Below are 23,960 nucleotides of genomic sequence, written 5' to 3' on the forward strand. Positions count from 1 at the left end.
TTTCCATTTCTAAATTTGTTGGGACTTTATTATTAATGCAATATTTTCCATTTCTAAATTTGTTGGGACTTTATTATTAATGCAATATTTTCCATTTCTAAATTTGTTGGGACTTTATTATTAATGCAATATTTTCCATTTCTAAATTTGTTGGGACTTTATTATTAATGCAATATTTTCCATTTCTAAATTTGTTGGGACTTTATTATTAATGCAATATTTTCCATTTCTTAATTTGTTGGGACTTTATTATTAATGCAATATTTTCCATTTCTTAATTTGTTGGGACTTTATTATTAATGCAATATTTTCCATTTCTAAATTTGTTGGGACTTTATTATTAATGCAATATTTTCCATTTCTAAATTTGTTGGGACTTTATTATTAATGCAATATTTTCCATTTCTAAATTTGTTGGGACTTTATTATTCTTAATGCAATATTTTCCATTTCTAAAAGTCTATGTTCCCTGATATTTCAAAATTAGACAAATTCTGCAAAGTATTTATTACATTTAAAGACAATTGTGATCGATAGTACGAATGGACAAAAACTCCAAGATTTTTCCAAAAGTTTTTTAAACCCCACAATAGTTATAAATCAAGTAAAATACATTTCATTTTATAAAGATTAAATACGAATGCCGATTCCACAATATTATTTTATAAATAAAAAGGAAAACATTTTTTCTTTCATGAATAATAAAATAATGAAAGATTTTTCTATTTCCACATGTCGTTAAGATCTGATATTTTAAAATAAATTCCACAATGTTTTATGTTTAAAAATATTGTTACTGACAAAATTCCTATTTAAGTAAGATATATTTTAAATGTAAAATACAAAACTATGTTCACATTCATTAAATTAATCGATAAAGTTAAAAACATTCACTTTTTCTATTGATTGTTAAGATGCGGAAGATTTGCGCAAAGTTTGTCCCATTGGTGCTCCATCCTTGTCACAGACTATTCGACCAAGATAGTCCCTCACCCTCCCTATAGTCCAGACTTTGCTCCCTGCGACTTTTGGTTATTCCCTAAGCTCAAGGAAAACCTTAGAGGCTGTTGTTAGGAGACAATTGTGGAGATGAAAGAGACGGTAACGAGGGTCATTGACATGCTCACATAAGAGGACTTCCATGGGACCCTTCCAGAACTTGTTGAAACAATTCATTGCACCCGGAGGAGATTACTCCTAAGGAGACTAGAGTTTTATGTGTGTACTATCAATAAAAGAGCCGATACAAAAAAATTCTGGAAACTTATTGAAGGCATCTCGTATTTAGCAAATCCTAATGTGGTTGATGGTAGATATTCTTTTGAAGAAAGAACAAAGAAAAGGGTGACTGTGGAAGGATGTTTCTGTAAGAACAAACTTTGGTTTCAAATAAAAGAATTATCATCTGCCATAAATGAACGGCTAATAACCATATAAAGTGCACTTAGAAAATAGTTGCTATGCAACCATAATCAGTATATAATCTCAGAAACTGCTTTTAAGGAAACAAAAGATTTTTTTTTTATTCCTGTCTATTTAAAAATTATTCCAAAAGTATACCAGATTGTCTATTACTCTACTGCACTGGAAATCAAATCTTCCTCCGAGTAACAAGCTGAATGATCAAATCATCAAAAACATCACTGCACCATGACAGATGGCAAGGACTTTAGTTTGATGTGTTGTCGGAGAACAGTAATTGAAACACTTGACCTACTGGAGGCAGTCATTGTCAAAAACTTCCATCTTCTACTGATCAACTCCCACCCGAATTTGCTAAGCCCTGCAACTATAGATAAGAACAAATTAGATGACAGGTTGATAGATATGCCTCTTTGTTAATACAGAAATCTCCCTGTGTTCCGATTAGGATCGCTGGAGGTTTTCAAAAGGTGTATCTCGCATCTTTGCTCTTATGGAACAATATTGGACCATACGTACACAAATAACTACATTCTCCAGTCCTTTGAAAAGACTAAGGATGAGAGAACCTTTAAATGAATCGATTTGCACACTTATGTGAAGTGTAGCCATCTGAAGTCTTCCCAGCACAACCTGCACCTGGTTAAATCCAATAAAATTTTGACGGCATAAGCCAGGTCCGACACACTCACCTTTTACCCAATTACGACTGATAACTCCGAAGAGTGTAACCAATGATGCAGTACTTGAACCAAGTTGAGGACAACAACACACACACATGCATGATAGCTGTAATGTTAAATCTTTTTATAACAGTGTTGATATGCAAGTTAAATTCTCTCATAATACATATTAATTGGATCTACTCAGTGTCACCTGGGATACAATGAAGTTATGATTGCCTATTTTTAAACATAAAATCAACGACCCCTATTATATTGTTCAATTTAAAACGAGTTATCCCGCTTATTGATTTATTATTTTTACATGATTATTTTAAAATGTTTCATATTAGTAGTTGTCTGGACAGGATTAAATTTTTTAAAATCAATTGTAGCCAAGTTCTTTTTTATATTGTCAATAATACTGTATAACAATATTAATTTGTCAGCTTAGATGCTATTTAAGTTGGGCTTAAAAAATCTAACAAGATAACTTTGTCGGACAAAAAAACAGGTTATTGAGTCTGTGAATTCAGCAATGAAACTGCATTTTCAAACATAAACGCGTTAGATCAACAGAAGTGCTGACTAATGGAGCATCTAAATAAATGTAGGACCACATTTTAAAAATATGACACATTCCCAATCGCTAACTCAACTCGTATAGAATGACAAAAGAATTGGGTTTTGTGAAGTTGTAACATACATTATTTACAATGAAATGGATTTCAGCATTACAGCGCAGGTAAAAGTTGAAAATGGTCAAATTGACTTTATTGTTATCTGCAGTAAATTTCCATATGAATCTTATCTAAATTATTCAATTTTTCCTTAAAAGTTGTTAAATTATTGTTGCTTTTGTTGTCAAATGTAATTATGAAAGTCAGAGTAGAATAATCATTCATGACTTATACAATGTGTATTTCTTATCAAAACTTATCAGAGATTCTTTTTGGAGAACTGTTTTTTTGTTGCACTAAATATATTGACCTGGTGTTCAAAGTAGTTAGCTATGTGACATTTGGCCCTAAGGTCACACATTAAGGGGATCATTCATCATCCAGAGCCTATTTTTGGCACTTTTTTACAGCCATAAAATATTCTAGTAAACGTGCAGTATCTTTCCACCCTCAAAAATTCCTTTAGAATTACCACTATTGTAGGTTTTTGAGGGTGTTGTAGACGAAAATAATATTTAAAATTCTAGGAAACAAGTAGTTTCCAAGATATGAAGAAATAGTTTCAAAAAGTGGGGTATCAAATTTTTATATTAATTAAATGTTAAATGGCCTCCTTTTTGGGGGAGGGGGGGCGCCTTATTTTTTTTAGGAGTGGTGTTTATTGTGGTCTGGTAGACCAACATAAAACCTACCTTAAAAACTTGTTTCTTAAAGTTTTTGGGTGTGCTGAAAACGAATATCACATTAAAATTTTGCACAAATAATTATTTTTCTGTGTATTAAGCATAAGTATGCGTGCTTGCACGTACAACAATGGCCACCCAAGTCTCCCCTTTCAGTTATTTCAGATCATTTGATACCATAGCAGCAAGCTTTAGTCTCCCTGTCATCAAGGCCAGAGGTTTTGGGGAAATATAAGATATTTTGCAATTTATATGCAAAACTAGGAAAATAATTACTATGATTGAAACATAGGTAAAGGTGCAGCATCTTTCCACTCACAAAAAAATCCTCTAAAATTATCACAGTAATAGGTTTTCAAGGGTGCTGAAAGCGAAAATAGCATTTAAAATTTTAGAATATGAGTAGTTTCCAAGATGTAAAGAAATTATAGTTTCAAAAAGTAGGGGAACATTTTTCTATATTAATTTAACATAAAATGGACATGCACATTATAGCTACCATTTTGGTGGGGGAGGGAGGCATCTTATTTTTTTTAGGGGTGGTGTTTACTTGGTAATTGTAATCTGGTAGACCAACACAAAATCTACTTTAAAAAACTTTCGGGTGTGCTATAAATGAATATCGCATTTCAATTCAAAAAAGAACTCCCCATTTTATGTTAAATTAATATAGAAAAGTAATCTCCCACTTTTTAAAACTATATTTACATTTTGGAAACTACTCGTTTCTATAGAATTTTAAACATTTTCATTTTCAGCACACTCAAAAACCTATAATTGTGGTAATTTTTAAAGGATTTTTTGAGAGTGGGTCATTGCCAACAAGCCTTCATTTGTTAAATTCTGATCATTACCTGCTGAGATTTCGAACTTATAAAATTGCCAAAAATGGTGATATATATATATATATATACTAGCATGGGTACCCTGCATTGCCTGGGTTGACATGAACTTCCGTCTGAAACACGCCTGCTATACTAATCATTTTCATCATGGGTAACGTGGATACCCCCACAACAATTTAAAAATAAAAGAACTGATAAAAACATGTAAATATAATCGCCCCCCAAAAAGAAGTATCTGATACCCTCTCCACCAGATATTTCAGCAGAAGGGATCACTGTCCTAAGAAAACTCACGATTTTGTGAAACTAAAAAAATAATGTTTATAAACATTAATGCGTGCGTTTATTTTTTATATTTTGGTAAATGTGTAGTTTAGTGGCATAAATAATTTGCCAGACAAAAAAATATAAAAACTATTTTTATATAAAACACATTGTTAGACCCAAAGGCTGAAATAAAACCAGAAAAAAAATAATTTTTATTATTTTTTTTATCATTTCTATTTATTATTCGAGGCCGCTATATTGCTTTTAAAATTTGGCCTTTTTAAGCTCTTTCATGAACTATGTTTTTGGCCGCCATATTTTTTTTTTTATGAAAGAGAGTAAAAAGGCCAAATTTGGCCTTAAAAAAGCCAATCTGCCAAACCTAAAAAAGACCAAGTTTTTAGCGTGTAAGACGTGCACATTTAGTCGAATAAAAAAATGATAAAAAAACATAAAAAAAATTTTTTGTTTATTTCAGCCTTTGGGTCTAATAATGTTTTATATAAAAATAAATAGTTTTATAGATTGTTGGCTGTCAAATAATTTACGCCGCTAAACTACACATTTACTTTCATTTTTTGTAAGGGCACTTTTTTTACTGGCTTTAATTTTTAGTAAATAAAGGAAATTTTAGATTTGCTTTTTTTTTTTAGTGGGGGGAAATTTTCGATTTGCTTTTTATTTGTCATTTTATGATATTTTGGGCTTTGTTTTGTTTAATAAATTGTTAGGTGAGAGTAGAGAATGGTCTCATAAAAAATAATTAAATTTATCGTTATTTTATGTTTCCAATGTAATTCCCCCTCCCAACCCCCACCAGAAAAAAACAAATTGTATTTGTCAGTTTTTGCCGTTCCCTTCAATCGCCAAACTTGAAAAAAAAAATGCTAGAGGTGATATATCTCGAACGCTTGGTGGCCAAAAAGTGGGTGTTCATTTTACATTAAATTTATATAGAAAAGTGATCCCCCACTCTAACATTTTTTTTTTTTTTTTAAATTTCTTCTCATAATATTTGTAAAGGCTGTTTATCTTCATTTTTGTAGGGGTTAAACGCTGCTGGGTCACGTCGTATGAAGTTACCTTTCTACTTATAAAATTAAGTTTCTAATCAATGAAATTAATGCGGAAAAAGAAAAAAAGTGTAACTTGTGGAATTTAGAGGAGCGGGGGCAGTAGATCTTCATTTTTTTTAGATATTAAACGACGCTGAATTACGTGGTAAAAATTTACCGATTTCTGTATTGCCGTAAGGAATAAAATAAAAACAAACAAATGAAATCTTTTCAGTTTTTTTCGTAAGTGTTTTTTTTTTTTTTTTAATATTTAAAAAAAAAAAAAAAAAAAAAACAATAAAAGCCAAACATTTTTTCTATCTACACGGAATTATTTTTCCAGCTAGAAACTTAATGAAATCGCCAAATGATATTTGGGAAACCTTTTTTTTTTTTTCATGGATAGCATCTAGGCGCAAATAACGTCTAAAAAAAAAAAAAAAAAAAAAAAGGTTGCTGTTGGAAATATTAATTCCAAATAAATTAAATATATTATCAATATAATTGTTGCTTATAATTTATTAAATAACAATTTTAAATAGAATACTTAAAATAATTCTCTCGCTAAAAACATTAACTAAAATACCGCTATTTAATAAAATCAATTTTTCTTAATGTCATATGCAAATAAGGTGATCTCTTAATTGTATATTTTTCCAAGTATAGTACTATATATAGAAATAAATAAAAGATTTAAATAAGACACGTTTTTTTATATATTAATCAAATTGTGAACAAACAAACAGACAGGAATACGAATTATATATATACAGATATATATATATATATATATATATATATATCTCATGGACTGTCGATTACCACGTATGAGGTCTTGACAACTTAAACATCTTTAATTCGGTGTAGCATGCTTACATCATAAATGGCATCCGACTTTTGCAAGATCTGCAAACAAGCCCACAATGGATGCAAGAATGAAGATTGTGTGAATGATTGGCTGGGATATTTGCAGATGCTTTGGTTCTTTCACGTCTAATGCGCAGTTGGTCAATTTCAGTTTCAGAGAATTGCCTGATGCCTCTCAGACAGGCAGATCTCCATTTATTTTGTTGAGAAGTAATTCAAAATCATGAAAAGAAATATTTGCACATGTCAAATTCTTTTTCAACTTGTCCTTAAAGTGAAGGAGAGGTCTACTCACATTCCACTGTCGAGCTCGCCATGCATCACTTGTTTATCCGGTCATACATCACTTGTTTATCTGGTAGTTTTCCATACACAAGACATGTCCTGCCTAACGTAGCCCTTATAAAAAAATTTGATTCACGGCTCATACAATATAGCATCAACCTGACAAATAATTTACAAAGAACAAACATAAAACAAACCCTAATAAACAATAATTTTCTCAATAAAAGTGTCGATAAGCACATAAAACTATTTAAACTCGCTCCGCAATAAAATAAAAAAAAAACTAACAAAACGACACCATCAAAGCATACTATAAAAACCAACTACACACTAACTACAAAACAGAAGAAAAAATAACAAACTTAATTAAAAGATACACTAGACCCACTGACTAGAACAAAAAGATAAAACTAATAATATATTATACTAAATTTAAAACCTCCAATTTCATAATTAAAAACAATAATAATACTAACACCACACTAAACCAAACTAATATAGTGTATGAATTTATTTGCCTCTTCAAAGACTGTTTCCGAACACACTCTAAAAACTCAAAGCGCATACATAGGCCACACCACAACAACACTCCCGATGACTAACTTATCATTTAGCTGACAATAGTGCCATAAAACATCCCATGATAAAAACCTGCAGTTGTCTGACATTAAAAATACCTTAACTAACAATACTAAAATTCGATACCTTAACAATTGCACTAAAATTACTAGAGGTCATACTAATAAAAAAACTTTTTAACCAGATCTCATTTAACAGTGGGGCAAATATACTAACCGTATTTAATAACTAACAAGAAACTAAATAAAGTATAAAATAAGAAAATCGAAATTAAAAATAATTCGCCCCTAACCATCCTGCACCTGTTTTCATAACAAGGACTAGGACAACAGCATATTCTTTTCATTGTTTTGACTCTCGAGTGTGTATCTGTTGATATCTTATACGCTTTTATATAGAGTGATGCGTCCAAATTTGTCTACATCAGTTGATTAACTGTTTCATTCTGTCGGATATACACTCAAGAGTAAAAACAATGATAATATTCTGTTGTCATAGCCCTAGTTATAACCAATAACATTTTTTTTTTTTTTAACTACAAATACATCAAGGCTTAATGAAAAAGAAAAAAACGATAACAACTGCTCCTGACGACGATCAGATGAACCGATAGAAAGCGCTTGAGAAGAATATGGCTGACCAACAACTTTTGGGTGCCATTATATACAACATGCCAGCTGAAATAAAAAAGATCGCTCGGCAAATGGAAAAGATATCCAGAAAAATCAGTAAAAAGAATAACTTTGTTGTGTTCAATCAAACGTGCTTGAATAATGACTTGTTGCCAAAATATACAAGCATATATGTGGATATATCTATACTCGTCGCCAAATTGAATATTGAAATGCTCATATCTTTGGTTCTATGGACGAAACTACATAAAAATTTGCAAACTTTTTGAAGATTATAATACTATTCTATGGTTATAATTTTATGACAATTCGTAAAAAAGAACCTATATTTTCAAACCAATAAAATATGCCCAAATTTGCCCACATTTGTATATACAGTGTCCTGGCAGGGCAGCTTCAGTTTTGCTGCTTTGGGATGAATTTTGCTTAGGGTTTGTTTTTTTTGCTTGGTTGTCTCCACTGTGGCCTTGCCAGGCCACTTTATATATATACTAGACTACCCGTGACCCGTTGGGTCAGTATGTTATATTAGCTATGGAATTAATGTAAGAGCGTGACACCTGTGACGTAAAGAAAATAGTTTTTTGTGACATAACAGAAACATTTCTATGAAAGTATATTAAAATGAAAAAAAAAGAATATATAGATTTCTATGAATCGTTCTGTTTATAATTGTTTATTTAAAAAAAAAAACTTACAGCCACACAACGGCATATGAACATATCATTTAATAGATTGGACCATCCCCTTTATGATACAACGCAAGTTTGCCATACTTATAGGTAAATGTGCACTGAACAGATACCATAATACTTTAAGTTAAATTCAAATTTTGATATATCTTAATTTAAACGCGGAAAAAAAAAACAATTGGGATGCTGAAAACGTACACAATACATTTTATTCTTGCGTTGATTATTTATTTGTAAATATATATTTTTTTTAATTTGCGTTACAAATAAATAATCAACGCGGCAATAAAATATATTGTTTTACTGTGTATGTTTTCAGCATCCCAATTTTTTTTCGCGTTTAAATTATCAAAATAAACAATTATTAATACTTTCTGCTTTTTTTTTTCTTTTTACACTGTTTATTTCTGTATCATGTCATGGATTTATGTCATAAACCGGATGTTAGGTTACAACACCCGTTACAAGGTCATTTGAGTTTTATAATTACATATATATAAACATTATTACAGATACAACAGAAAGCTTTTGTTTTATTATACTATTTTTTTTTTCCATTCTTATCTTTTTGTGTGTGAATCAAAAGTGTTGATAAAAATTCAATATGTATTTCTTTTTCAAAAGTTTTTGTCCTGCTCTGGCATCGTCAGGAAATGTGGAATACCAAGTGGAATAAATTTTATAGAAGCAGCATGGTATCAGCAAACTGACATTCTTGTGTGGAGGCAAACAGACAAGTCCGGTGCTGGGGTTAGTAATGGACTCGCATAGAGGGAAAACAGGAAAGAGGATGATGTTATACTAAGTATTTTAAAATGTTTGTGCTTGTGTGAAAATTGACAGCATTAATTGTAAGTTTGAGGGTTTTTATATAAATGGTTTTGAGAATTTTCAGCTTTTTTACATTTGTGCTTTGGACTATGATTTGTCACACTCTGGAGTGGGGAGGTAACAGTTACGTTTTTTAAATTTTTTTTAGATGTTGGAAGATTGTATTATAGTCAACATTATGCATGGTTAAGTGGCAGGATAAAGTCATGGTTGTGTAGTAGACGTAATTATTGGTTTTTAGATTGTTGCATCTTCCATAGAATATTTAGACCTATAGATGACAAATTTTTTTATAATGGTTTTAAGGTTGGGAAAGCATTGTTTTTTAATACTCAGTTTTGGACGTTAACTCTCTTATAGTAAATAAGTCAAATTATGTTATTTTTGTCAGTTGGGGATATGTATCTATGTATGAGATTTCTTAGAACCGTTTCTTTTGATTTAAAGTGGCATTTGATTACAGTAGAAAATGTTAATGGAATTCGGGTTGTGATGGTATCTGGAGTTATGCAGCAAAAATTTTATATGTTGGTTTAACATATGATTGGAAGTACTGGTTTGATATTTTTTTAAGTTCAAGGAATAGTCATTTTTTTTTTAGACGATAATAGTTTAGCGTGTTTTAGGTGTTTGTAGCAGGAGGTGTTGAATGTACTATCCAAGGTATCTATGAATGCTGAGAAAGGGATTTTTATCATTGATGTTTGGCTCAACAGTGAATTTAAGTGTAAAATTATTTTGGAATTCGCGAAACTGTCTATTTGGCTGTAGATGTTGCTTTTGTGGTCATAAAAGAGTAGTTCGATGAAGCAGACTAATAGCAATTTAAGTATTTTGTTTTTACTAATTTTTATTGGTGGGAGAGAAAGTGGTGGTATATATTACCTAGGATTATGTCTATGGTTTTTTTTGTTTTTTTTGATAGTGCATTGGTTAATAAGCTTTCTACATTAAGAAGAGTGACGATTTTATTGTCAGATGGATTTGATTTCAGGATTTGCAAAAGTTCTTTTATTGAATTAACACTGTATTTACTGTGTAGATATGAGCCAATAAGTTCATTTAAAATTTTTGTTAAGGAATAGATTGGAGTAGTGACTTGTGATATGATAGGTCAAAAAGATGCGTTAGGTTTATGTATTTGGAAGATTCCACACAAAAAAAAAAAAAAAAGAAGTACGACACAGAAATATCAGAGATAGAGAGAAGTACGACACAGAAATATCAGAGATAGAGAGAGTACGACACAGAAATATCAGAGATAGAGAGAAGTACGACACAGAAATATCAGAGATAGAGAGAAGTACGACACAGAAATATCAGAGATAGAGAGAAGTACCACAGAAATATCAGAGAGAGAGAGAAGTACCACAGAAATATCAGAGAGAGAGAGAGAGAGAGAGAGAAGTACCACAGAAATATCAGAGAGAGAGAGAGAGAGAGAGAAGTACCACAGAAATATCAGAGAGAGAGAGAGAGAGAGAAGTACCACAGAAATATCAGAGAGAGAGTGAAAGAGAGAAAGAGGTACCACAGAGATATCAGAGAGAGAAGTACCAGAGAGAGAAAGAGAGAGAGAGAGAGAGCGACAGAGACGGACAGAAGTACCAGAGAGATATTAGAGAGAGAGAAGTACCAGAGGAAGGGCGAGAGAGAAACTAGAGAAAGAGAGAGACGAGAGAATTTGACAATGAAAAAGTAGGAAGAAACCGTATTTAAAGCAGCATTACCGTGAACAGACAAATGTTATAGCAACAAGCACAAGGTTTGTGGCCATGGTGGCAACAGTAGAGACAGAGTGTGAGTGTGAAAAGGCAGCAGCAACAGCAGTATTTAAAGTCTTCACTCTACTTATCAATATTTAAACACCGATGCTGCTTTCTGCTGCCATGAATAAACACAAAAAAGGTGTGGGAGGAGAAATCCAGTAAAGAATATGGTTATTTAATTAACCATAGAAAACCTAACATTATTCCAAATAGCTGTGATAGCTTTTCAGACTTACAATTTATACATAAATGGTCAGCATATATCATATATTCTCTAGTTGACTTACCTAGCATTGACCAAGTGTCAAATATAAATTAATTTTTGTAATCTTTATGAATGTGTGTGTGTGTGTGTGGCTGTTCTATCTGGAATTGACCTAGAGTCACATATCGATGTACATTTATGTTAAAATTCACTCTTGTACAACAATAAAATGCAAATTAATTTGTTATATTTGTAGAAAATACTGCAATTATTTTGCGTTGGTATGATAAGAACAATCCTCATAGTGATCAGGTGAGTAATATTTGTACGATCACTGGAAGAAAGAACGGAGAGATAGCAAGAGCGAGAAGGCAAAGGAAAAAAGAAAGAGTAAAAGAGAGAAAACAGAAAGCAAAGAGACAGAGAGGGGGCACTAAGATAGGGAGAAAAGCAAGAGAAAGAGAGAAGGGATGCGGAGGCTCAGGGGGGAAGACAGGGGATGCAGAGGCTCAGGGGGGGGGAAGACAGGGGATGCAGAGGCTCAGGGGGGGAAGAGAGGATGCTGAGTGAGGGAGGGGGGGAAAGAAGATGCGAAGGGAGGGGGGGGGAAGAGAAGATGCGAAGGGAGGGGGGGGGGGAAGAGAAGATGCGAAGGGAGGGGGGGGAAGAGAAGATGCGAAGGGAGGGGGGGGAAGAGAAGATGCGAAGGGAGGGGGGGAAAGAGAAGATGCGAAGGGAGGGGGGGGAAAGAGAAGATGCGAAGGGAGGGGGGGGGGGGAAAGAGAAGATGCGAAGGGAGGGAGGGAAAGAGAAGATGCGAAGGGAGGGAGGGAAAGAGAAGATGCGAAGGGAGGGAGGGAAAGAGAAGATGCGAAGGGAGGGAGGGAAAGAGAAGATGCGAAGGGAGGGGGGAAAGAGAAGATGCGAAGGGAGGGTGGGAAAGAGAAGATGCGAAGGGAGGGTGGGAAAGAGAAGATGCGAAGGGAGGGTGGGAAAGAGAAGATGCGAAGGGAGGGTGGGAAAGAGAAGATGCGAAGGGAGGGTGGGAAAGAGAAGATGCGAAGGGAGGGTGGGAAAGAGAAGATGCGAAGGGAGGGTGGGAAAGAGAAGATGCGAAGGGAGGGGGGGAAAGAGAAGATGCGAAGGGAGGGGGGAAAGAGAAGATGCGAAGGGAGGGGGGGGAAAGAGAAGATGCGAAGGGAGGGGGGGAAAGAGAAGATGCGAAGGGAGGGGGGGGAAAGAGAAGATGCGAAGGGAGGGGGGGGAAAGAGAAGATGCGAAGGGAGGGGGGGAAAGAGAAGATGCGAAGGGAGGGGGGGAAAGAGAAGATGCGAAGGGAGGGGGGAAAGAGAAGATGCGAAGGGAGGGGGGAAAGAGAAGATGCGAAGGGAGGGGGGAAAGAGAAGATGCGAAGGGAGGGGGGGAAAGAGAAGATGCGAAGGGGGGGGAAAGAGAAGATGCGAAGGGAGGGGGGGAAAGAGAAGATGCGAAGGGAGGGGGGGAAAGAGAAGATGCGAAGGGGGGGGGAAAGAGAAGGAGAGAGGATGCGAAGGGAGGGGGGGAAAGAGAAGATGAGAAGGGAGGGGGGAAAGAGAAGATGAGAAGGGAGGGGGGAAAGAGAAGATGAGAAGGGAGGGGGGAAAGAGAAGATGAGAAGGGAGGGGGGAAAGAGAAGGGAGGGGGGAAAGAGAAGGGAGGGGGGAAAGAGAAGGGAGGGGGGAAAGAGAAGGGAGGGGGGAAAGAGAAGGGAGGGGGGAAAGAGAAGGGAGGGGGGAAAGAGAAGGGAGGGGGGAAAGAGAAGGGAGGGGGGAAAGAGAAGGGAGGGGGAAAGAGAAGGGAGGGGGGAAAGAGAAGGGAGGGGGGAAAGAGAAGGGAGAGGGGGAAAGAGAAGGGAGGGGGGAAAGAGAAGGGAGGGGGGAAAGAGAAGGGAGGGGGGAAAGAGAAGGGAGGGGGGAAAGAGAAGGGAGGGGGGAAAGAGAAGGGAGGGGGGAAAGAGAAGATGAGAAGGGTGGGGGGAAAGAGAAGATGAGAAGGGAGGGGGGAAAGAGAAGGGAGGGGGGAAGGAGAAGGGAGGGGGAAAGAGAAGGGAGGGGGAAAGAGAAGGGAGGGGGGAAAGAGAAGGGAGGGGGGAAAGAGAAGATGAGAAGGGAGGGGGAAAGAGAAGATGAGAAGGGAGGGGGAAAGAGAAGGAGGGGGAAAGAGAAGGGAGGGGGGAAAGAGAAGGGAGGGGGGAAGAAGGGAGGGGGAAAGAGAAGGGAGGGGGAAAGAGAAGGGAGGGGGGAAAGAGAAGGGAGGGGGAAAGAGAAGGGAGGGGGGAAAGAGAAGGGAGGGGGGAAAGAGAAGGGAGGGGGGAAAGAGAAGGGAGGGGGGAAAGAGAAGGGAGGGGGGAAAGAGAAGGGAGGGGGGAAAGAGAAGGGAGGGGGGAAAGAGAAGGGAGGGGGGAAAGAGAAGGGAGGGGGGAAAGAGAAGGGAGGGGGGAAAGAGAAGGGAGGGGGGAAAGAGAAGGGAGGGGGAAAGAGAAGGGAGGGGGGAAAGAGAAGGGAGGGGAGGGAAAGAGAAGGGAGGGGGAAAGAGAAGGGAGGGGGGGAAAGAGAAGGGAGGGGGGAAAGAGAAGGGAGGGGGGAAAGAGAAGGGAGGGGGGAAAGAGAAGGGAGGGGGGAAAGAGAAGGGAGGGGGGAAGAGAAGGAGGGAGGGGGGAAAGAGAAGGGAGGGGGGAAAGAGAAGGGAGGGGGGAAAGAGAAGGGAGGGGGGAAAGAGAAGGGAGGGGGGAAGAGAAGGGAGGGGGGAAAGAGAAGGGAGGGGGGAAAGAGAAGGGAGGGGGGAAAGAGAAGGGGAGGGGGGAAAGAGAAGGGAGGGGGAAAGAGAAGGGAGGGGGGAAGAGAAGATGAGAAGGGAGGGGGAAAGAGAAGATGAGAAGGGAGGGGGGAAAGAGAAGATGAGAAGGGAGGGCGGAAAGAGAAGATGAGAAGGGAGGGGGGAAAGAGAAGATGAGAAGGGAGGGGGGAAAGAGAAGATGAGAAGGGAGGGGGAAAGAGAAGATGAGAAGGGAGGGGGAAAGAGAAGATGAGAAGGGAGGGGGAAAGAGAAGATGAGAAGGGAGGGGGAAAGAGAAGATGAGAAGGGAGGGGGAAAGAGAAGATGAGAAGGGAGGGGGAAAGAGAAGATGAGAAGGGAGGGGGAAAGAGAAGATGAGAAGGGAGGGGGAAAGAGAAGATGAGAAGGGAGGGGGAAAGAGAAGATGAGAAGGGAGGGGGAAAGAGAAGATGAGAAGGGAGGGGGAAAGAGAAGATGAGAAGGGAGGGGGAAAGAGAAGATGAGAAGGGAGGGGGAAAGAGAAGATGAGAAGGGAGGGGGAAAGAGAAGATGAGAAGGGAGGGGGAAAGAGAAGATGAGAAGGGAGGGGGAAAGAGAAGATGAGAAGGGAGGGGGAAAGAGAAGATGAGAAGGGAGGGGGAAAGAGAAGATGAGAAGGGAGGGGGAAAGAGAAGATGAGAAGGGAGGGGGAAAGAGAAGATGAGAAGGGAGGGGGAAAGAGAAGATGAGAAGGGAGGGGAAAGAGAAGATGAGAAGGGAGGGGGAAAGAGAAGATGGGAAGGGAGGGGGAAAGAGAAGATGGGAAGGGAGGGGGAAAGAGAAGATGAGAAGGGAGGGGGAAAGAGAAGATGAGAAGGGAGGGGGAAAGAGAAGATGAGAAGGGAGGGGGAAAGAGAAGATGAGAAGGGAGGGGGAAAGAGAAGATGAGAAGGGAGGGGGAAAAGAGAAGATGAGAAGGGAGGGGGAAAGAGAAGATGAGAAGGGAGGGGGAAAGAGAAGATGAGAAGGGAGGGGAAAGAGAAGATGAGAAGGGAGGGGAAAGAGAAGATGAGAAGGGAGGGGAAAGAGAAGATGAGAAGGGAGGAGGAAAGAGAAGATGAGAAGGGAGGGGGAAAGAGAAGATGAGAAGGGAGGGGGAAAGAGAAGATGAGAAGGGAGGGGGAAAGAGAAGATGAGAAGGGAGGGGAAAGAGAAGATGAGAAGGGAGGGGGAAAGAGAAGATGAGAAGGGAGGGGAAAGAGAAGATGAGAAGGGAGGGGGAAAGAGAAGATGAGAAGGGAGGGGAAAGAGAAGAGAAGGGGGGAGGGGGAAAGAGAAGATGAGAAGGGAGGGGGAAAGAGAAGATGAGAAGGGAGGGGGAAAGAGAAGATGAGAAGGGAGGGGGAAAGAGAAGATGAGAAGGGAGGGGGAAAGAGAAGATGAGAAGGGAGGGGGAAAGAGAAGATGAGAAGGGAGGGGGAAAGAGAAGATGAGAAGGGAGGGGGAAAGAGAAGATGAGAAGGGAGGGGGAAAGAGAAGATGAGAAGGGAGGGGGAAAGAGAAGATGAGAAGGGAGGGGAAAGAGAAGATGAGAAGGGAGGGGGAAAGAGAAGATGAGAAGGGAGGGGGAAAGAGAAGATGAGAAGGGAGGGGGAAAGAGAAGATGAGAAGGGAGGGGGAAAGAGAAGATGAGAAGGGAGGGGGAAAGAGAAGATGAGAAGGGAGGGGGAAAGAGAAGATGAGAAGGGAGGGAAAGAGAAGATGAGAAGGGAGGGGAAAGAGAAGATGAGAAGGGAGGGGAAAGAGAAGATGAGAAGGGAGGGGGAAAGAGAAGATGAGAAGGGAGGGGGAAAGAGAAGATGAGAAGGGAGGGGGAAAGAGAAGATGAGAAGGGAGGGGAAAGAGAAGATGAGAAGGGAGGGGGAAAGAGAAGATGAGAAGGGAGGGGGAAAGAGAAGATGAGAAGGGAGGGGGAAAGAGAAGATGAGAAGGGGAGGGGGAAAGAGAAGATGAGAAGGGAGGGGGAAAGAGAAGATGAGAAGGGAGGGGGAAAGAGAAGATGAGAAGGGAGGGGGAAAGAGAAGATGAGAAGGGGGGGAAAGAGAAGATGAGAAGGGAGGGGGAAAGAGAAGATGAGAAGGGAGGGGGAAAGAGAAGATGAGAAGGGAGGGGAAAGAGAAGATGAGAAGGGAGGGGAAGAGAAGATGAGAAGGGAGGGGAAAGAGAAGATGAGAAGGGAGGGGGAAAGAGAAGATGAGAAGGGAGGGGAAAGAGATGAGAAGGGAGGGGGAAAGAGAAGATGAGAAGGGAGGGGGAAAGAGAAGATGAGAAGGGAGGGGGAAAGAGAGATGAGAAGGGAGGGGGAAGAGAAGATGAGAAGGGAGGGGGAAAGAGAAGATGAGAAGGGAGGGGGAAAGAGAAGATGAGAAGGGAGGGGGAAAGAGAAGATGAGAAGGGAGGGGAAAGAGAAGATGAGAAGGGAGGGGAAAGAGAAGATGAGAAGGTGAGGGGAAAGAGAAGATGAGAAGGGAGGGGGAAAGAGAAGATGAGAAGGAAGGGGGAAAGTTTAAAAGATGACATTGGAACTTTCAGGTAGGAAGAGATACACTTTGACTTTCATTTCTATAGAACACAGACGAAAAGGTATTAAACTGACCATTTTTACATCAGTTATTAATGGTGATATATCTTGCCAAACAGAACAGACTCTTTCATAATTAATGGATTATTTTTGTTAGAAACGTGTTGTATCTTATTTTTTATTGCATTTTACTTTCTTAGTAAAGCAAGTTATGTTTATAAATCATTTTGTGTAATAAAGCCCACTTTTAGAAATGTTTAATTAAAAAATCTTTTTACAAATTTAATCCACTAGAATGCATTCCAGTTTCTTACAAACCAAGTCAACAATTTTAGTGGAATTGCTCATGAAATAAAAATTCTATACATAAATACTTTTAGATAATTTTCTTATTTAACTAAATTAATACTTTCACATTTCTTATAAACAAGTTTGGAATAATTACTTGGTGAAATTCTACATGTCTGGCTTTACATTACTTTGCTATTCCTCATGTGTTATTAAGCCATCATCAATTAAATTTCTAGACAACGTCAAGTAGATACGGCTAGTATATATGTATGACAAAAAAAAAAGTGATATTCCAACACAATGGAAATAAAAAGGAAAGCCTAAATTATTTGTAGATTCATCGACGTGTTTCATTTTCATTTAAGACTTGATCAGGATGACGGATTTGAAGATTTTTCGATTTCTACAAAAAAAAAAGGTAAATTAAAAACATTCAATGCTGAAGGCTATGCTACATCTAAGAGTACAAAAATTTATTTTATATCTATCTTTCTCTCACACACACATACACACGGTATTCCCAAGTAATGCACTTGTTTTTTTTATTTATTTATTTTTTTTTTAATCAATCATCCTGATGAAGTCAAATAGCATAATAGTGAAATGAAACTATCATCTAACAAGAACACATAAAGAATGAATAAGTAATTAACATTTGTTTTTCAAAGGAATATGCAAATTAGTTAACCTTTATGTAGTAGCTTACATATCCATGACTGAGTATATTGAAAAATCCGTTTTAATATCAATGTCAGAGCAAAAAAAAAAAAAAAAAAAATTAACTCAGGTTAAAAATATAGGTATATAGATACAAAGCAAATCATTTGGGCAAGTTTGAAAAAACAACAAAAAAAAAAAACTACCGTATTTTCTTTTCATTTTTTTTTTTTTTTTTTTTTACTCTACAATTATCCATGACTGTTGTGTTGTCCATTTTGATAATTTCTATTGCTTTTAATCTTCATCAAATGATATTTTGTTTAGAGTATTTGTTTTAGTTCATTATTTTGCCACGAAAATGGTATGCTTTAATCTCTTTTAGCATTGTTTTTATACAATTATTTGGTTTAATTTTTTTTTAGCAATGAGGTACAATGTAATCCATTGGTCATTTATTTTAGTTTGTATTTTAAACCTTTTATTGCTTATGCTAACTACAATTTTGTTTATGTTGGGTTATTTTCGTTCCAGCTTTGAGATTCTCTTACATTTATCTAAACACACACACACAGGTGTTGTGCTGCTACCATCATTCTAAAATCAGAAATATAGTCCGAGTCAGAGATTTGTGAAGGAGTAAGAGATTTACAAAAATGCTAGCATCAGAGTCAGATCTTTACTGATTATCAAGACTTTAAGTTGGAGACAGAATTGTTGGAATCCTAGTCGGATCTTAGATCTTCCAACTTGAAAAGAGGATAATCGGCTATATTAAAAGGTGAAACCTCAACATATCAATTACTTTAAGTGAATTGCGACAAACACAATTCACAATGCAATGATTGTACACATATCAAAGATGTGTTATTTTAGAATCTTCCTTCATTTAAACTAGCTTCCTTACCAAGACTTCAATCTTCCCTACTATTTCACAACTTGGTGAGAAATACATTTACATCTTTCTCAAAGGTATTAATGAAAGAGACTTAACCCTTGAGAAATGAATATGCATTTGTGTGCATATTCATTTCCATCTCACATCCGATACAACTACTCAATATTGTTCATTGGAAATCGATTGATATTAAAGTTTATCATCTCATTAGGGCATTGATCTGTGGAAAGTTAGCATGAAGATGCTTACATTAATCATCTATTGTTCTCTTGACTTCATCAGTTAAGTCAATCATGAATTCAGAAAAGCTAACAATATAAAAATGCAAATTAAGTTACAAAACTATCAAGTGGGCGGATTAGGATTACTTTTAAGAACAGAATACATCTATAGTTAGAACTATAGATCTATTCTGTTCTTAAAAGTAATCCTAGTTAGAACTATAGACAATTCATATTGGGATGAGCAGGTGTGTATACTCTAATATATAAAGTTTGAATCTTGGAGGGTTTTTTTTTTTTTTATTGCTCAGTTTAGTTCTTTCAACCCGATATTTAAATCTAGTTTCATAAAAAACGTGTGCTCTCATTTAAATTTTTTTTTTATTTAATTCCAACTAGTTTTACAGATTCCTATATTCCGACCACTCAATATTTTATTTTAGAAAAGACGATACTTCTTTACACTGGTAATAAATCAGAAAATTATTTAGAATTTAAAATGTAAAAAAAAAAAAAAAACATTTAACAAAAAATACTAGATTACATAATGCAAAAAATAAAATGTTAATAACCAAACAGCAAAAAAAATTAACATAATTCCAGATATTGAAAATGGTGCTTTTCTGTCACAGGCTCTATATTCATAAACTTAGATTATCAGTCATCACAGTAGTAAAGAATCTTTAGCCCTATAAGCCTACAGAATATTGGCTTTTATTTTTTCTTCATAGTTCTCCTCTTACTTTTTTTGTGCATCTACTTATCTGGTCGCTATATCTAATTTTGTCTGCTGAACTGAACTTTTCATCAACATCATTTTCAATAAACATGATGAAATACGATGGAAATGCTAACATCTAACATTCAAACATAAGCAACTCATACTTATTCTATGCGATTGCTTACATTAATTTGCAAACTTAAAACAATATTTATTGGGTCTCATTACAGAAAAATACTTAAGCATAATGTTCGTTCCTAAAATATCAAAAATCTTTTTTTGCCTCCAATGTAATTCGTTATAACATGGTTGTAAAAAAAAGGTGAAAGTGAAGAATTCCAAACACGATTAGTTAAAATCTAAGCAGATAACCAAGACTAACAACAAGCATAAAGTATTGTTTTTTAAATATGTTAACATTCAAGTTAAAAAAAATTATTAACTTGGATCCACAAAAAAAAACTTTACTACAACATTGATAGTTGGATTTCAAATCTCAGTTTGAAATGTTCACTATGTCTAGCTAGACTGATGAGTCATCATACAGTGAAACAGCTGTGTGTGTATGTCATATGCAATAAGATTAAAGATACCAGCTTTTGATTATTTTTAAGACCATGCAGACTATATTTAGATTTGGATATGTGAACTGTAATAATGAGTGAAGTCATCGATGTTAAAAGATTGTAGGTGGTGGGGAAGGAGAGTACTCATATAAACATCAGAAGCCTCTGCCAAAATCTATGCTTGGAGAAAACACTGCGCAGAAATGTTTTGAAAGCTGCCATCAAAACACCAAATACTTGTACAAGTAAAGACATTAACCAGATGGTGATGATGATGACAACGACGACATTCGACCAAAACAGGATATCAAATTTATTAAAATGTTTATCTACCATTTCATATCAACTTAGTAAAAAATTCCCTAGATTTTTTTTGACAACAAAAGATACTTTTAAAAAAATCTATTGATTCAATCAGATTGAGTAAATATTATTCAATGTTCTACATAAAAATAAGTATACTTGTATTTCGCATGGATTTCTAAAATTTTATATTTAATCCCATTCGAGATTTTGTTTTTCATTGTCAAATGTAGAGGAACAACAGTTGAGGAGAATTTACTCTCACTCTGAAGTCCTTTCACTATCACCCAAAACACTAGGTAATAAATTTAATCAGACACCTTCATTTGCCCAATAATCTGATTTCATCTGAGTAAAGATACAAAACTGATTGAATAGAAGTTTTTATTAATAAATCACACTGCCATTAAAAAAAATCTAAATAAAAAACAGTTTTCATTGATTGAGATTATCGGACTGACTTCCTCATCTTGGTTGTTATAGTCACAACGTTTTGGCCGTTTTGCCCTCCGGCCTTCATCAGGTGTTTTGTATCGAACTGGGGAACCGTTTGTTAGGAGTCTCAAACCCAACCCTTTATTATTATTACGGGGGTACCGTGTTTGGACTCCTAACAAATGGTTCCCCAGTTCAATACAAAACACCTGATGAAGGCCAGAGGGCAAAACGGCTGAAACGTTGTGACGATAACAACCAAGATGAGGAAGTCAGTCCGACAATCTCAATCAATGAAAACACCTCATCTTAAAAATACAGACAAAAAACAGTTTTCTTTATTTCTTTCATTAAAGATTGAAAAACTTTTCTTTTTTTTTTTTTAAACCCACAGTTAACATCATCGTTTCCATTTAACATCCGTTTCACATGCTGGTTTGTATTGGTCTGTTTTAAGTAATTAACTTCCAAAGTAACCTATCTCTAGCCAAATCTTTATCCCTCAAATCCATTTTTGTTACTATTTTTCTTGGCCTTAGCCTGTAAACTGAACTATTAAATATTCTTTCTCTCCCTCTCACACACACACTAATTATTATAAATCATTTTTCTTCAAAATATACACGTTTAAATTAGTTTTTTTTTTGTTCATGGCTCAATAGTCAGCAGATTGTTAATCAAAATGTTAGTGGTTCGCATGAGATCATGGCTGATTATATATTTTCTTTTGACATTGTTTTAACTTTCGCGAGTTAAAACTCATGTAACTTGCACATTCGATGCTTTAATTATGTCTTCAATCAACTTGGGTGAAATAGATAAGCTATTCCAATGGTTCTATATTAAATCTGAAATCTTAAAATAATTTTGGAGTCAATCAAAAAACTCCCAAGGCAATGTTGGGTAAAGATAGCTATTTTATTATACTTTTTAAAAGTATTCCACTCCTTAAATTTAGTTTTGTTCATAAGTAGACACCCACTGTATGATACCATGTGCCAGTTTTAAAAAATTTAAATTTGTACATCTGAATTTGTAATTCATGGCTTATGGTAAAGAGATAATCAGAAAGTACTCTTATGTAAAATTGTGTGCTCTAAGTTTCATGAGAATAGCTTGAAAAATAAATAAATGGTGGCAAAATTACCGAATTTCTTGAAATGTTGAGGTCCGTAATTTAGCCCACTTTTTCTAAACAAAAATGTCCACGGAAAAAGCCTAAATTTTGGCACTTAAAATTTTGAACTACTGATGGTATTTGCATGTCAAACAGTTTTAAGCATCTTTTACATAGCTCTTTTCATGCAAGTTGTAAAATAACAATTATCTAAAAAGAAAAAAAATCAACTTGTAATGCTAATCAATGTACGACTAATTACCGCTGCTGCTGATTAAAGCAACTTCGACACAGGCGATCGTGGGGTCCGGCAGCATAAAATATCATAAAACAATCTTGTAATAAAGAATAAAGCAAATTTGCTCAGAAGTTTCAAGAAGTTATTTTTGACAAATATCTTTTTAAGTTCATACCATAAAAGATATTTACTAAAGAAAACTCGATTTTTATTAAATATTCCCTCTTACAGACGATCTAATGACTCCGTTAGCACAAAAAATATTAAAATAAACAATCAAACGACTTAGTCACGATTATTTTTGGCAAATTCTTAAAGACAGACTTTTTTCAACTCAGTGTGCCACTGTTTTTTTTTTATTTTTTAATATTTGCAAAAAAAAATATAATCAACGAGTTTATTTCTTTATCATTGAAATAAAAACAAAATGAATTTAGTCACAGTCACAACTTTCAGCCGAAAGGTTTTTTTTTTTTTTTGACAAATTAAATTTTACAAGTGACCTTTATCTTTAAAATTTGAAATTTGTATAACAATGTAACACTAGAAAAACAGTAGTTCGTTTGTGTTGAATTTGCTTTAATAGGAAATCAGCAGCAGGAGCAAATAATAGTACATCATTTAGTCATACAATTTTAGTAAACCTCATTATGCACGACCAAAATTCGACAACTAAATTGTGCGATTCGCCATTCAAGCAACTTTACACGTTTCTATATGACAAACAGCAGGAGCAGTCAATCATACATTGATCAGGAATAATTTTGGTCGTACATTTTTAGTAAAACCCCCAATTTAATATGTGATAACTGAACCTTTTAAAACCATATAAATCATATTTAAATAAGTTTATGCAATTGGGAAAATCAGTTGAAATTTATGTAACCAGCGTTATTATTATGATTGCTACAATCCTTGGGTTTTGCTGAAAGGAAAGTAGGAGGGGGAGAGTGCATCTTAGCGTAAACATTTCTTTTGAGAAGTTGAAAGAAACAGTGCTACTAAACTTCTTTGACTGAAGTAATTTTGTTCAGGTTAATTTCGGTTTTATATAGTTTTCTCTTACCAATGTCAAATCAATTTTTATATCCGATTTGTACCAGATATTTTAACTTTATAGCAAACTAGCAGGGTGACCCGACGTTGCCCGGGATTGAATGATGATTAATGAATGTTTCACAGACCCATATTTTTATTGTCATCAAAATCGGTGAAATCTTCCATTTTTCAATCAAATCGATTGATCGCCTGCTCTTGTTGGGGCACATCGCAGTGCAGCATAAAAACACTTTATATGCACCCCCTCCCACAATAGCTTAGTCCACAAGACATTGTAGTCTACATTGCACTGTAGAGAACCCAGTCGATTTTATAAAATTATTTTTTACATATAGCTAACCTGGCCGCCCAGCGTTGCCTGGGTGTTTGTAGGCGTGTTGAGCAAAAAGAAACAAAGTTGTAATAGGCAGGCAAGCTCGTTATATATAAAAAAGGTGAAAACGAAAGTGGAGGTGTGTGTAAGGATGTTGGTTGAGCAAAAATAGTAGACAGGCAGGCTCGAACCCATATCGCGAAGGAGGAAAAGAAACTGAAAAAAAAAAAAAAAAAAGTGATGCATTAACTGTTATGCCCATCGTCAAACCAGAAGTGACAGAGGTTTAAATT

At 36.0% G+C, this 23,960-nt stretch overlaps 2 protein-coding genes across 46 annotated transcripts in view; one reads left to right on the plus strand and one right to left on the minus strand.

Annotated features, from left to right (window-relative positions):
- Window positions 1-23,960, minus strand: part of LOC145291553 (phosphatidylinositol-binding clathrin assembly protein LAP-like) — a 343,700-nt gene that overhangs the window by 264,442 nt on the left and 55,298 nt on the right. The gene's annotated exons all lie outside the window — the stretch shown is intronic.
- LOC145291582 (uncharacterized) lies at window positions 13,317-16,105 on the plus strand (the record flags this gene model as incomplete). The annotated part of the gene is made up of 4 exons (XM_080137657.1): window positions 13,317-13,406; window positions 13,652-13,723; window positions 14,127-14,175; window positions 16,023-16,105. Coding segments are annotated over 4 exons (294 nt in total), but the record flags the coding sequence as incomplete, so codon positions are not given.

Source organism: Euprymna scolopes, chromosome 12 (assembly GCF_053919585.1).
Source record: "Euprymna scolopes isolate OS-2025 chromosome 12, ASM5391958v1, whole genome shotgun sequence".
Taxonomy (NCBI): Eukaryota; Metazoa; Mollusca; class Cephalopoda; order Sepiida; family Sepiolidae; genus Euprymna; species Euprymna scolopes.